This window comes from Mauremys reevesii, linkage group 3 (assembly GCF_016161935.1).
Source record: "Mauremys reevesii isolate NIE-2019 linkage group 3, ASM1616193v1, whole genome shotgun sequence".
Lineage (NCBI taxonomy): Eukaryota > Metazoa > Chordata > Testudines > Geoemydidae > Mauremys > Mauremys reevesii.
Genome location: NC_052625.1, coordinates 28,260,618 through 28,274,933, shown reverse-complemented (window position 1 = coordinate 28,274,933; position 14,316 = coordinate 28,260,618). Strand labels below are relative to the sequence as shown.

The 14,316-nt window shown below is 42.9% G+C and overlaps 1 protein-coding gene across 4 annotated transcripts in view; it reads right to left on the bottom strand.

Annotated features, from left to right (window-relative positions):
• The window catches only part of PPP1R21 (protein phosphatase 1 regulatory subunit 21), a 90,561-nt gene that overhangs the window by 59,899 nt on the left and 16,346 nt on the right, over window positions 1–14,316 (bottom strand). For all 4 annotated transcript variants that reach the window (XM_039532688.1, XM_039532689.1, XM_039532686.1 and 1 more), the window contains 3 exons: window positions 9,374–9,442; window positions 8,838–8,984; window positions 376–477 (listed from right to left, as the gene is read on the bottom strand). In XM_039532688.1, the coding sequence (XP_039388622.1) occupies window positions 376–477; window positions 8,838–8,972 (237 nt within the window). In that variant the 5' untranslated portion in view covers window positions 8,973–8,984; window positions 9,374–9,442. The remainder of the gene's footprint in view (window positions 1–375; window positions 478–8,837; window positions 8,985–9,373; window positions 9,443–14,316) is intronic.

Genomic DNA, 14,316 nt, shown 5'->3' with positions numbered 1-14,316 from the left:
CCAACAGCACTGCAGCCCATTTGGGGGGGGGTGCAGAATCTGTGCAAAAAACATTAATTTCTATAAAATTCTGCATTGCACAGTGGCGCAGAATTACCCCAGGAGTAAAATAAACTGACACAGAAATTAAGTTTTTCTGACATTTTGCAATTCAAAGTGAATTTAAACACATGCACAGCAGTGCCAGTTAGTGTGGTCTGAGGCTTCAAAGGATCATTAAAAAAACATCAATTTAATCCACTATTCTCACAAGCCACATCTGAGATCTGAGCTACCAGAGTGGTTTTTAGATGCTTTACTACTATTTTCTCCATTGCAGTTCACATATAACCAGCTTTCAAACCTCAGAAGAGAAATTCTTTGAGAATTACTCACTTGTATATGTAATCGTTCATTCTCCTCTATCTTCTTTTGAAGATCTTCATCAAAGACACTCTTCTGCTCTTGACTCAACTGAGATGAAGAGTCTCCACTTTTCTGATAAAAATTAAAAAAGTATTTCCATGTATTGCATGCAGATTTACAGGGCACCCATTCCCAATATGTAAGCATACTTTACACAGCTTAAAATTGGGTCTAGTCACATTTCCACAGTTATAGAAGCACAGACTATGATTAACATCCCTAAAATACAGTTATTCCAAACATTTCTTACAACCTACATATATCACTTGTATTAAAACACAAGTTCAAAGACAGCACCAGATCTCTGAGCCTGGACAATTACAACTGCATGCACAAATTGCATTAAATATGTTATTTGTACACGTTAGAAGACAACAAGTTAGTCATTACTCAAAAAATTCAGTCACAACATTTGTAAACCTGTATAGGCCTAATCTGGTGAAATGGCATACTTGGACAAAGTTTCAAGTAATAGTTTCTTAACACTAAATGATTGCTTCTTGGAATAACTAGAGCAGACAAGGAGAGGCTACTCTTGACACAGAAGCTAATCCAAATAGTGACAGTAGCTCAGCTATTGAGTAACAGGTTATGTCTACACTACAAAATTAGAATTGATAGAAGTCAGTTCCTTATAAATCATTTTTATACAGTCGATTGCGTGTGTCCCCACACAAAATGCTCTAAGTACATTAACTCGGCGGACTGCGTTCACAGTACCGAGGCTAGCGTTGACTTCCGGAGCATTACACTGTAGGTAGCTATCCCACAGTTCCCGCAGTCTCCGCCGCCCATTGGAATTCTGGGTTGAGATCCCAATGCCTGATGGGGCAAAAACAGTGTTGCAGGTGGTTCTGGGTACGTCGTCAGGCCCCCCTCTGCCTCCCTCCCTCTCTCCCTCCGTGAAAGCAACGGCAGACAATTGTTTCGCGCCTTTTTTCCTGAGTTACCTGTGCAGACGGCATACCACAGCAAGCATGGAGCCCACTCAGCTCACCATCACCATACGTCTCCTGGGTGCTGGCAGACGTGGGACTGCATTGCTACAGAGTAGCAGCTCATTGCCTTTTGGCAGCAGACAGTGCATTATGACTGGTAGCCATCATACTCCTGGGTGCTCTTTTAGCCAACCTTGGTGAGGTCGGTCAGGGGCGCCTGGGCAGACATGGGAGTGACTCAGCCAGGTCATTCCCCAGCTGTACTGCACCATCTTCCAGCAAGCACCCAGGAGATGACTATGGCTAGCAATAGTAATGCAGCATCTTCTGCCGAGCACCCAGGAGATGATGATGGCTAGCAGTCGTACTGCACCGTCTGCTGCCAGCCTAAGATGTATAAGATAGATGGAGTGGATCAAAACAAGAAACAGACCAGATTTGTTTTGTATTCATTTGTTCCCCCCTCCCTCCATGAAATCAACGGCCTGCTAAACCCATACTTTTGAGTTCAATCCTTGAGGGGGCCATTATGTGTGACAGTTGTTTGTGTTTCTCCTTGATGCAAAGCCACCCCTTTTGTTGATTTTAATTCCCTGTAAGCCATGTCATCAGTTGCCCCTCTCTCCGTCAGAGCAATGGCAGACAATCGTTTTGCGCCTTTTTCAGCGCAGATGCCATAGCACTGGGAACATGGAGCCTGCACAGATCACTACGGCAATTATGAGCAATGTAAACACCAGGCAAATTATCCTGCAGTATATGCAGAACCAGAACTTGCAAAAGCGAAACCAGGCGAGGAGGCGACGGCAGCGTGGTGACAAGAGTGATGAGGACATAGACATGGGCATAGACTTCTCATAAAGTACGGGCCGTGACAATGTGCACATCATGGTGTTAATGGGGCAGGTTCATGCCCTGGAAAGCCGATTCTGGGTCCAGGAAACAAGCACAGACTGGTGGGACTGCATAGTGTTGCGGGTCTGGGATGATTCCCAGTGGCTGCAAAACTTTCACATGCGTAAGGACACTTTCATGGAACTTTGTGACTTGCTTTCCCCTGCCCTGAAGTGTCAGAATACCAAGACGAGAGCAGCCCTCACAGCTGAGAAGTGAGTGGCAATAGCCCTCTGGAAGCTTGCAACGCCAGACAGCTACCGGTCAGTTGGGCATCAATTTGGAGTGGGCAAATCTACTGTGGGGGCTGCTGTGATCCAAGTAGCCAACGCAATCAAAGAGCTGCTGCTATCAAGGGTAGTGACTCTGGGAAATGTGCACGCCATAGTGGATGGCTTTGCTGCAACGGGATTCCCTAACTGTGGTGGGGCAACAGACGGAACCCATATCCCGGCACCGGAGCACCAAGCCAGCGGGTACATAAACCGAAAGGGGTACTTTTCAATGGTGCTGCAAGCACTGGTGGATCACAAGGGACGTTTCACCAACATCAACGTGGGATGGCCGGGAAAGGTACATGACGCAGCATCTTCAGGAACTCTGGTCTGTTTCAAAAGCTGCAGGAAGGGACTTTCTTCCCAGACCAGAAAACAACCATTGGGGATGTTGAAATGCTTATAGTTATTCTTGAGGACCCAGCCTACCCTTTAATGCCATGGCTCATGAAGCCATACACAGGCACTCTGGACAGTAATCAGGAGTTGTTCAACTGTAGGCTAAGCAAGTGCAGAATGGTGGTAGAATGTGCATTTGGACGTTTAAAAGTGCGTTGGCGCTGTTTACTGACTCAGACAGACCTCAGAGAAACCAATATTCCCATCGTTATTACTGCTTGCTGTGCACGCCACAAAATCTGAGAGAGTAAGGGGGAGACATTTATGGCAGGGTGGGAGGTTGAGGAAAATCGCCTGTCTGCTGATTACATGCAGCCAGACACCAGGGTGGTTAGAAGAGTCCAGAAGGGTGTGGTGCGCATCAGAGAAGCTTTGAAAACCAGTTTCCATGACTGGCCAGGCTACGGTGTGAAAGTTCTGTTTGTTTCTCCGTGATGAACCCCCTGCTTGGTTCATTCTACTTCCCTGTAAGCTAACCACCCTCCTCTCCCCCCTTCGATCACCGCTTGCAGAGGCAATAAAGTCATTGTTGCTTCACATTCATGCATCCTTTATTAATTCATCACACAAAGAGAGGGATAACTGCCAAGGTAGCCCAGGAGGGGTGGGGGAGGAAGGAATGACAAGGCCACACTGCACTTTAAAAATTTAAAACATATTGAAGGCCAGCCTTCTGTTGCTTGGGCAATCCTCTGGGGTAGAGTGGCTGGGTGGCCGGAGGCCCCCACACCACGTTCGTGGGCATCTGGGTGAGGAGGCTATGGAACTTGGGGAGGACGGTTGGTTACACGGGGCTGTAGTGGCGGTCTGTGCTCCTACTGCCTTTCCTGCAGCTCAACCATACGCTGGAACATATGAGTTTGATGCTCCAACAGCCTGAGCATTGACTCCTGCCTTCTGTCACTACCTATCACCTTCAGCCCGCCACTTACTCTCTTTAGCCCGCCACCTCTCCTCGTGTTCATATTGCGCTTTCCTGCACTCTGACACTGTCTGCCTCCACACATTCTGCTGTGCTCTGTCAGTGTGGGAGGACAGCATGAGCTCAGAGAACATTTCATCCCGAGTGCATTTTTATCGCCTTCTAATCTTTGCTAGCTTCTGGGAAGGAGAAACATATGCAGCTGGTGGAGGAGGGAAAAAAAAGGGAGAGTGGAAGTTAAAAAGACACATTTTATAGAACAACATGTAAACTTTCACGGTAAACCTTGCTATTAATATTACATAGCACATGTGCTTTCATTACAAGGTCACATTGTGATGGATTCACCCCTCCCCCCACCACGTAGCTAACAGTGGGGAACATTTCTGTTCAGCCACAGGCAAACAGCCCAGCAGGAACAGGCACCTCTGAATGTCCGCTTAATAAAACCACCCTATTTCCACCAGGTGACCATGAATGATATCACTCTCCTGAGGATAACACAGAGAGAAAGAACGGATGTTGTTTAAATGCCAACAAACACCGGGACCATATGCTGCAATGCTTTGTTCTGCAATGATTCCTGACTACGTGCTACTGGCCTGGTAAAGTGTCCTACCATAGAGGACAGAATAAGGCTGCCCTCCCCAGAAACCTTTTGCAAAGGCTTTTGGAGTACATCCAGCAGAGCTTTATGGAGATGTCCCTGGAGGATTTCTGCTCCATCCCCAGACACGTTAACAGACTTTTCCAGTAGCTGTACTGGCCACAAATGCCAGGGCAAATTAATCAAACATGCTTGCTTTTAAACCATGTCTAATATTTACAAAGATACACTCACCAGAGGTCCCTTCTCTGCCTACAGGGTCCAGGAGCCCACTTTGGATGGGTTCGGGAGTTACTGGCTCCAGGTCCAGGGTGAGAAACAGATCCTGGCTGTTGGGGAAACCTGTTTCTCCGCTCCCTTGCTGAGAGCTATCTTCCTCGTCCCCAAAACCCACTTCTGTGTTGCGTCCTACTCCACTAACGGAGTCAAAGCACAGGGTTGGGGTACTGGTGGCTGCACCCCCTAGAATGGCATGCAGCTCATCACAGAAGCTGCATGTTTGGGGCTGTGACCCGGAGCGATCATTTGCCTCTCTGTTTTTTTGGTAGGCTTGCTTGAGCTCCTTAATTTTCACGCAGCACTGCTGCGATTCCCTGTTATAACCTCTGTCCTTCATGCCCTTGGAGACTTTTTCAAATGTTTTGGCATTTCATTTACTGGATTCGTCTCCCCATACAGCGATCAGGTCCCATACCTCCCCTTCAGTCCATGCTGGAGCTCTTTTGCTATTCTGGGACTTCATTGTCACCTCTGCTGATGAGCTCTGCATAGTCACCTGTGCTGATCAGCTCACAACGCTGGCCAAGCAGGAAATAAAATTCAAAAGTTTACAGGACTTTACCTGTCTACCTGGCCAGTGCATCTGAGTTGCGAGCGCTGTCCAGAGCGGTCACAATGGAGCACTCTGGGATAGCTCCCAGAGACCAATACTGTCGAATTTATAGAAGTTCACGCTACCCCAAATTCGAGCAGGCAAGGCCGATTTCAGCGCTAATCCCCTCAGAAATGAAGTAAAGAAATTGATTTTAAGAGCCCTTTAAGTTGAAAAAAGGGCTTCATCGTGTGGACGGGTGCAGGGTTAAATCGAGGTAATGCTGCTAAATTAGACCTAAAATTATAGTGTAGACCAGGCCTACAACACAATTAAATGCTATATCCTGGGGCAGGCAGGTTACCAAAAAGTGACAATGACACTGAACTTTGAAAGGAAGATTTCAATAAAATATAGTTAGTCAAAATGGCTTTAAAAGTAAGGGAAGTAAAAACCTTAAGAAGTGGTATGGATGCTACTTAACTAAACAATAATGGAGTGTCATAATACATTCCGGTTGTTGAACAAAATGGGAACCTGGAAGGCAATGTAAATGGTAAGGTCTGAGAGGCTATTAGAAGCAAACTGCAATCCTTCAAAATTTGGAAGTCTGAACTGATGGAAGCCATAAATCACAGCTGGCAATAAGTAAAAGGGAAATTAGAAGGGCCAAAATGTATTTTGAGGAACAAATAACAAAAGATATAAAAACAGATTTAAGTATATCAGAAGCATAAAGCTTGTGAAAGAATGGGTGTGTGTGTTGAATCACCGGAGCTAAATGGAGCAATTATGGACGATAAGCACACTAATGAGAAGCTAAGTGATTTCTCTGTATCAGATTTCACCACTGAGAAAACCTACCCCAGACCTGCTCTTTTCTCATAATGAAGATCAGCTACTCTCAGAAATTCAGGTTTCAGAAGAGGTGGTACTGCAGCAAAATAATAATGTGAAAGGTGATAAGCCAACAGGCATAGATTGTATACATCCAAAAGATAAGGCGGCACTTAAGGATGAAATGGCTAAGCTCCTATTAAACAGCCACTGTTCCAGAGGACTGGAGGATAGGAAAGGTTGTACCTATATTTTTAAAAGGCTCTTGGAGTGATCTGAGGAACTAGAGGCCAGTAAAGCCTTACATCTGTACCTGACCAACTGGTTGAAATGATAATTATAAGCAGAACAGAACATCTGGAAGATTATGGTATGATAGGTCTAAGCAATATGGTCTTAGCAAAGGAAAATCATGTCTCACTAAACTTTTAGACTTCACTGAAGGTGTCAATAAAGTAATAGATGAAGGAAAACTAGCCGATGTAGTTCATTTAGACTTTAAAAGGCCTTTGACGAGGTTCCATACAACACAGGGTGGATAAAAATCAATGTTTTTTAAAACTGATAGCATAAGGTAAAGCCTAAATTTATTATAATCTATTAAGATTATGTAAATTAAACACAAAAAAATACTAAGCGATGTTTGCTGTGAATTGTTACCAGAAGTCAACCACTAAACTGGTGGGCTACGCACCTGGAAACAGAGTTTGTTGATTTGCTAAACCAACTTTTGAAATAGCCTCTTCTGCAAGTGCAGAGAAAATATTTTCTTCATTTGAGTTTAACTAGTTCAGCTCAAATGACTAGCTCAGTCAGCGTTAAGAAATCAGTTGAAAAAGCAGAAAAGCTTGTTTTACTCTTTCAATCTTGTGAGAGGGTGAGCTCTACAATCTGTAAAATCTTGAAGAACATGTTGACCAGAAACAATCACTTCAATTCATTAACTACAGATATTTCCTTTGTTTAAAAAGGTTAATTTTAAATGCAAACCATGTTTTTTAAAAATTCTTATGTTTTCAGCACTTAAGAAGTTTTAGTCAATACAAAAATTAAAACGCTGGTTTTGTGCATTTGTAATTGAATCTGAATTTTCATCCGAGCAGGCTTTGACACAAGTCCCGAGTCAAACAAGAATCATCTAGTAAATAAGAAATGTATCATTCACCATTTTAAAAAATGTAACTGTTAACACTCTGAATAAGTTAAATTAAGCTATACAATTGCTTAAATAAATTTGCATAATATAGTGTATCCTGTTTAGTAAAAAGAATTCACTAAATTTAGTGAAAAGGCTATACTCAGGTGCAAATCAACATGTTTTAATGGTTACCAACTAATGAGAATTAACTTTTGTTTAAAAATAAACTAAAAAAAGTACAAATACAAAACAGATGATTTAAGTCAGTTCATCCTGGCAGAAGAGGCTACCAAAGAATCTAAATAGTCATGGGGTGAGAGTCAAAGTACTGTTTTCAATCAAACTGGCTAGGAGACAGAAAGATATAAATAGGAATAAAAGGTCAGTTGTCATGCAAAAGATTCAGAGTGGGGTGACTCAAGGTTCTGTACTAGGTTCCATGTTGTTTAATATACTTATTAAAGATGTGGAAAGGAAATAAGTAAGTGAAATTCAGTGTTGATAAATGTACACTAATGCACACTGGAGGAGGAAAAATTAAATATTCATACACCTTACATAATTCTAAGTAAACTGTATCAACTCAAGATATCAACTTGAATATTCTTGATTCCCATACAGAATTATCAATTGATGATAAAAATTTTGGAAAGGATATTTACCTCATGCTTCAGGGATTAAGTAAATCTACTAAAAACCAGTCAGAAATTTAATCTGCAGAGGGGGCAGATTCCCACGTCATGTATCTATTTCAGGGTTCTTACACTTTTTTCTGAAGCATCTGGTATTGGCCACTGTCAAAGACAGGATACTGGACCAGATGGACTCAGTTTGATCCAGTATAAATTCCTATATTCCTACTCATCAAATCATAGGAAACCATGGTCTACACCAGGGGTCGGCAACCTTTCAGAAGTGGTGTGCCAAGTCTTCATTTATTCACTCTGATTTAAGGTTTTGCGTGCCAGTAATACATTTTAACGTTTTTAGAAGGTCTCTTTCTATGTCTATAACATATAACTAAACTATTGTTGTATGTAAAGTAAATAAGGTTTTTAAAATGTTTAAGAAGCTTCATTTGAAATTAAATTAAAATGCAGAGGCCCCCGGACTGGCGGCCAGGACCTGGGCAGTGTGAGTGCCACTGAAAAATCAGCTGGCAGCACACGTGCCATAAGTTGCCTACCCCAGTCCACACAGTTTACAGATTTGCATAGAATCACGGGGTTAGAAGGGACCACAAAAGTGTGTGGTACAAGTCGATAGACAAAAGTCTAAGTTTATATAGTTAAACATTAGGTTTGTATTGTATACACACTAAATTCGGGGCATTCTCTATTGCTTGTTTTACAACGTATGTTCATTTATTTTAAATTAAATTTCTTTATTATTAGATACTATCAAGTGGTGAAGCAATGCTCTACCAATTGTTACTGCTAGGAAGTTTCCATACAATATATGGCACAAAATATACATGGGGATAGAAAGGCAGAAAAGAAGAAGTGAAGGACATTGTTTTATGTCTCTTACTAAGATGCTGATAAAAACAAGACCAGTGATGGAAAGCCAGGACATTTTTCTTTAAGTAAATTGTTTTAATTTGAAGCCTACCTTGTTCTTCTTGCCCTTGGCTTCACTGAAAGCAAGTTCATCCTGAAGCAGTTCCACCCTCTTTGCAAGCTGTTGATTTCGAAATGTCAAACTGTCCATTTCTTGTTGCAGTTTTCTCAATGATTGGTCCTTCATCTTCAGTTGTTCCTTAATTAGCATAAAAGTTTCATCAATCCACTACAATTTCAGCACAAGCATTATAAAAAAAAAGTGACTAATTTGTAGACAACCTAAACGCACATATGGATTGTTTTTAGCAAAAGAGTTTAGATTCCTTAAGTCTACACAAAGCATGCTGCGAGTGCGTACTTCTTCCTTTTACACAGTCAGATGAACACTTCCTGGTGACTGTATTGTAAATGCTCACCACACCGCATCAGGAACAGAATAGTTGCAGATGGGAAATTCTTACTGAATCAATCCTTTGTTACAATTAGCTACATCCACTTAACCACAAAGTGGATCTGCAAAACTTCACCATCTGATCATACAGTTTGACAAGAGTGCAATTAAATAGAAGACTTTTTAACTTGTACCTTCAGAGAAGCAGAATTTGCTTGCTCATCCACGACACCTTTTTTCAGCACCTGATTCTGAGCTCGAAGCTGAAAACAAGGTGCAAATTATTAATCCAGCCAGGAATCAACAAACACTCAAAGTATTCATTAACAACCTGCAAGAGTACATATCTTTGTTTAGGAAAATAGGAAATATGTGCATTTTTAATCAGGCCGTATTAGTTCTGTTACAGATATAGTGTTGTAGTAATATTGAAAAAAGTATAAAACCAGCATAACCCAATTCCATTGTTTTAGATTTTGGAAAACAAGTCATTTTACCTTCTATGAACTTCACTCTCAACCAAACTGTTCTTAAACAAGAAATATACTGTGATGTTGCACTCTATATGATTTTATGAAAGTATGCTGATGAGTATGAATATAATGCAACTGGAATATGCTTCATGCAAAAGGTCTCTTGTAAGGTATCATTGCAAAGCTTATAATCTACTGAGTGTGGTCATCCTATTTGTATAAATTATCACTCTTGTATCTGAAACTAGAAATATAAAATATAACTCTGAGGGCCTATTGTAATTTATGCAAAGTGTGGGCCATTAATGGTGGTTCGGAATCTTGATGGCTCCCATTAACCAGGACAATTGTCTGTGGATGGCTCTGTTTTACTTGTGAGTCTTCCTGTATACCTGTGTGCTGGCAAGTGGGTAATGAAGTCTTACAGTGACATGTGATCATGTCACCTGAACTGAAATCCATCTTTAACCAGGTGTCTTTTCATTGAGAAGAAGGGGGTGGAAACCCAGAGAGGGACAAAAGATTCCCGCCTTATGCAAAAGATATATAAAGGGGTGGAACAGAGCAAAGATGGGAGAGGAGCCATCATGAAGAATCCCCTAGCTACCACCTGAGCTGGAACAAGAGCTATACCAGGGGAAAGAATTGTGCCCAGGCCTGGAAGGTGTCCAGTCTGAGGAAAAAACTTACTGAAGCATCTCTAAGGGTAAGATTATCTGTATTCAGTTTGATTAGACATAGATTTGCGCCTTTTATTACTGACAAAATGAGTATTCACCCACAAAAGCTTATGCGCCAATACGTCTGTTAGTCTATAAGGTGACACAGGACTCTTTGTTGCTTTTTACAGATCCAGACTAACACGGCTACCCCTCTGATACTTCTTATTTTTGTTCACACTACAGAACCAACACAGCTAACAGAGTCAGCAGGATTCTATGCCGCCTCATGTTTCCACAGATTTGTTAACTACATTCTGATTACAAAACTTATGCTTCATTACCAGTGTCACAAGCCAGAGAGAACACAGCTTGAATTAACATCTCAGGATGAGTTTGCAGACTGCCAAAAAACTCCCATCTTTTTACTATGATTTTGGCTAGTTTGAGCCATTGAGACAAAGAGGGAGCTCCAAAATGACATTCTTCTATTCACTTTTCAGAGTATCACCGCTAGAGCATTAATAATAAAGGCATTGATCGTTCCATCTTCCCATTCCTTGATAATGGCTCTGATTCAGGTTTCTTCACCAATAGTTTGTATTAATTTGACGTGACTGAATCCAACACAATTAAAATAGTTTGCACTGCACTGGGGAATGCCACTGGCCAAAGCACAAAGCGGGTGAATTCACGTAAAGCAATACTGATGTCTAAACTTTTGTCTGACAGCCGAACATTTCAAAAGATCAAGAGACAACAAGTAATACTGTGGGCCTATTATGCTCCCTTTGAATTGCGTAGGGGGCCAAAAGGGAGGGGAAGCCACCTGCAAGTTGCCTACTGGGAACTTCCCAAGGACAGGGAGTCCCAGCAGGTGTAGAGCCAATATAACAGGTTCCTATGCCTCCCTCCTCACAGCTACTGGCACAGGGAGCATGTCTACTATCCTTAATTGGCATATGATCCACTAGGGTCTGCTGCCAGCTGATAGAAGCTGTGCTTTAGTCAAATATAAGTTTAGGGCTCAATACAGGGGTAACCTGGTGAAATTTAAGGAGCTGTGATATATTGGAGCCCAGATTAGATGATCTACTGGAGCGTTCTGGCCTTATACATTCTGAAGTTAGAGAAGCCTAGGTAGCTGTAGACAGAAGTTAGCGCAAAATTGCCCCAGGAGTAATATACAGAAGTTTCAAAATAGACAGACACCAAACTAAGAAGGGAGAATCATATTTCATAGACATCAGAAATCAAGCTCATTTAATCTATTAGCTTTACGCTAATGAGCTTGAGCTTTGTTTAGAAAATACCCAAGTGACAAGAACTTGTATTTCTCTTCCTAAAGTTTCAAATCAGGACAAGCAACAGACCATTGGTTTCCCAAGCATAAAGTCATTTGAGTAGATTTAATCCAGAAAGCCAAAACCTATTTCCCCTCACAGTGCTCGGCAAATATTCGGTTTGAGTTGAACCAATTCTGAAAGCTACAAAAAAAATTTAGTGAATTGAAGAAATCCATTTCTGCTTGAATTAAAACGTTCTACCCAAAATGTTATCTCCAGCATTTTTAATTGGTCGCTAGAGTCACAAAACAGCTGTAGATAGTAGTCTCTTTATCACCTTTCGCCCAGTGATTAGGGCACTCACCTGGGATGTGGGAACTGTGCATTCAATTCCCTCCTCTGCCAGATGTGGAGAATGGATTTGAACTTGAGTTTCTGATATTTTCAGGCAATACCCTAGCCACTGGTCTATTGGATATTCTGGAGCTTGTCTTCATTACGGGCTAAATTGGTGCTGCTTCGAGGTGTACAAACTACAAAGCTCCTTCCACCAACAAAAAACTCTCCTGCTTTGCCCACTAAATAAAACCACCTTGACAAGAGGCGTAGAGCTTTTTGTGGTGAAGTCGTATTGACACAGGCTGTGGCTACACTTAGCACTTCAAAGCGCTGCCGCGGCAGCGCTTTGAAGCGCTAAGTGTAGTCAAAGCGCCAGCGCTGGGAGAGAGCTCTCCCAGCACTGTCCGTACTCCACCTCCCTGTGGGGAATAATGGACAGCGCTGGGAGCCGCGCTCCCAGCGCTGGGGCTTTGACCACACTGGCGCTTTGCAGCACCGCAATTTGCAGCGCTGGAGAGGGTGTGTTTTCACACCCTGCTGCAGCGCTGCAAATTTGTAAGTGTAGCCAAGCCCAAAGTGTCAGTGTAGACACTGTGCTTGGTTAGGTCACTGTAAATGGCCTCTAAGAGGTGTCCCACAATGCTCATCTGACGGTTTTGGTCAGTGGTTTGAACTCCACTGCCCTGCATCCAGGTACATAGGCATCCATCCCTCCCCCTTAAAAGGCCTGGGAATTTTTGAAAATCCACTTCCTGTTTGCTTGGTGTGGACAGCTCATATCTTCCCAGCTGATCACAGGAGCTCCACACAGCAAATGCTCTCCTGCTTGGAACACACCTGAGTTGTTGGATCTGCTGGCACTGTGGGGAGAGGAGGCTGTGCAGTTTCAGCTCCGCTCCAGGCATAGGAACTTCAGTATCTATGGTCATATTTCTCATGGCATGTTGGGTAAGGGCTACGAATAGGACACACACCAGTGCCGTGCAAAGATAGAGGAACTGAGTTAAAGGAGTTGAGATAAAGGAGCAGAAGGCAAGCGAGTCAGACCGTTGCTCTGGTGCTGCATCAAAGACCTGCCACTTCTATAAGTAGCTGAATGCCATCCTCCGTGGCGAACTCACCTTCACTGCCAAGAGCCCCGTAGATACTTCGGTGGGGCTGGAGACAGTGGTCTCAACACAGAGGACAAAGTCGTGGATGAGAAGATCGAGTTGGAGGATGACGTGGAGCACACGGCAGGGTTGTCTGGTGGCATGGCGAGTCAAGACATCTTTTCTACTCTAGTGGGTTCTAGCCAATTCCAGCAGTTCATCTCTGGAGTGCATGATGCAGAAGAGGAGAGCTCCATTAATGTTCTTTTTCAGTTCATGCTGCTTGGTTATATGAGGTAGAGCTGTCCTTTTTGTATATTCTAGCAGAAGGAATAGACATGTACAAAACTAGCTGTGTTTGGGTATGCTTCACATTCTCCTATGCAGCTACACAGTGGGGGCCCTGTGGAACAATGTGTTAATGCACACCGAGATTTCACAGGAATCCTCCAGAGAGATCTCTAGGAAACTTTTCTGGAGGTACTCGCCAATCCTATGCTGAAGGTTTGTTGGCGAGAGGTGCTTTGTTCCTTCCCTCATTGTAGGAAAGTTTCCTGTGCCGATCTGCAATCACTTGTACAGGGACCAAAGCAGCACACAGGTGAGCAGCATAGGTAACCAGTCTGAAGCCACACATATGCAGAAGATGCACCCTTGCATCTCTCAGCCCATCTCAGTACCCTGTTCACTCCACCTCTTTGGCCAGTTTCCAAAATGATGCACACAGCTATTAGAGCCTACACTGCCCTTCATTGTTATCTCCCTTCCCATCAAGCCTTTTGTGTGTGTTGTTAATTGGTATTTAATAAAAACACTCTCTGAAAGATAATCCCAATCTTTGTCTCCTACACACAGTGGTTGCTGGGGGAATTAATACACAGTGGGAATATGCTGACTACAAATCACGGTCAGGAATCATCAAAATTTTCATGCAAGGCAGCAAGTTTACAAAGCATGGCAGAGTGCTGTACAGAATGACACACTGCTAGTGCTCATTGTCAAAATGGTGCCTCAAAGCCTCCCTGATTCAAATAGCTCCCCATTGTGCCTCTCTAATAGCCCTAGTATCTGTCTGCTCAAAATCAGCCTCCATGCTCCATTCCTGGGGAAACTTATCACCCTTAGCCTCACAAATATTATGGCGTGCACAGCAGGCGACTATGACCATGGGAATATTTTCCTCATTTCCTCATTCCTCTAACCTGCCATAAAGGCAGAACTAGCATGCTTTTAATCTGCCAATGGCACATTCTATGGTCATCCTGCACCTGCTCAGCCTATTGTTGAAT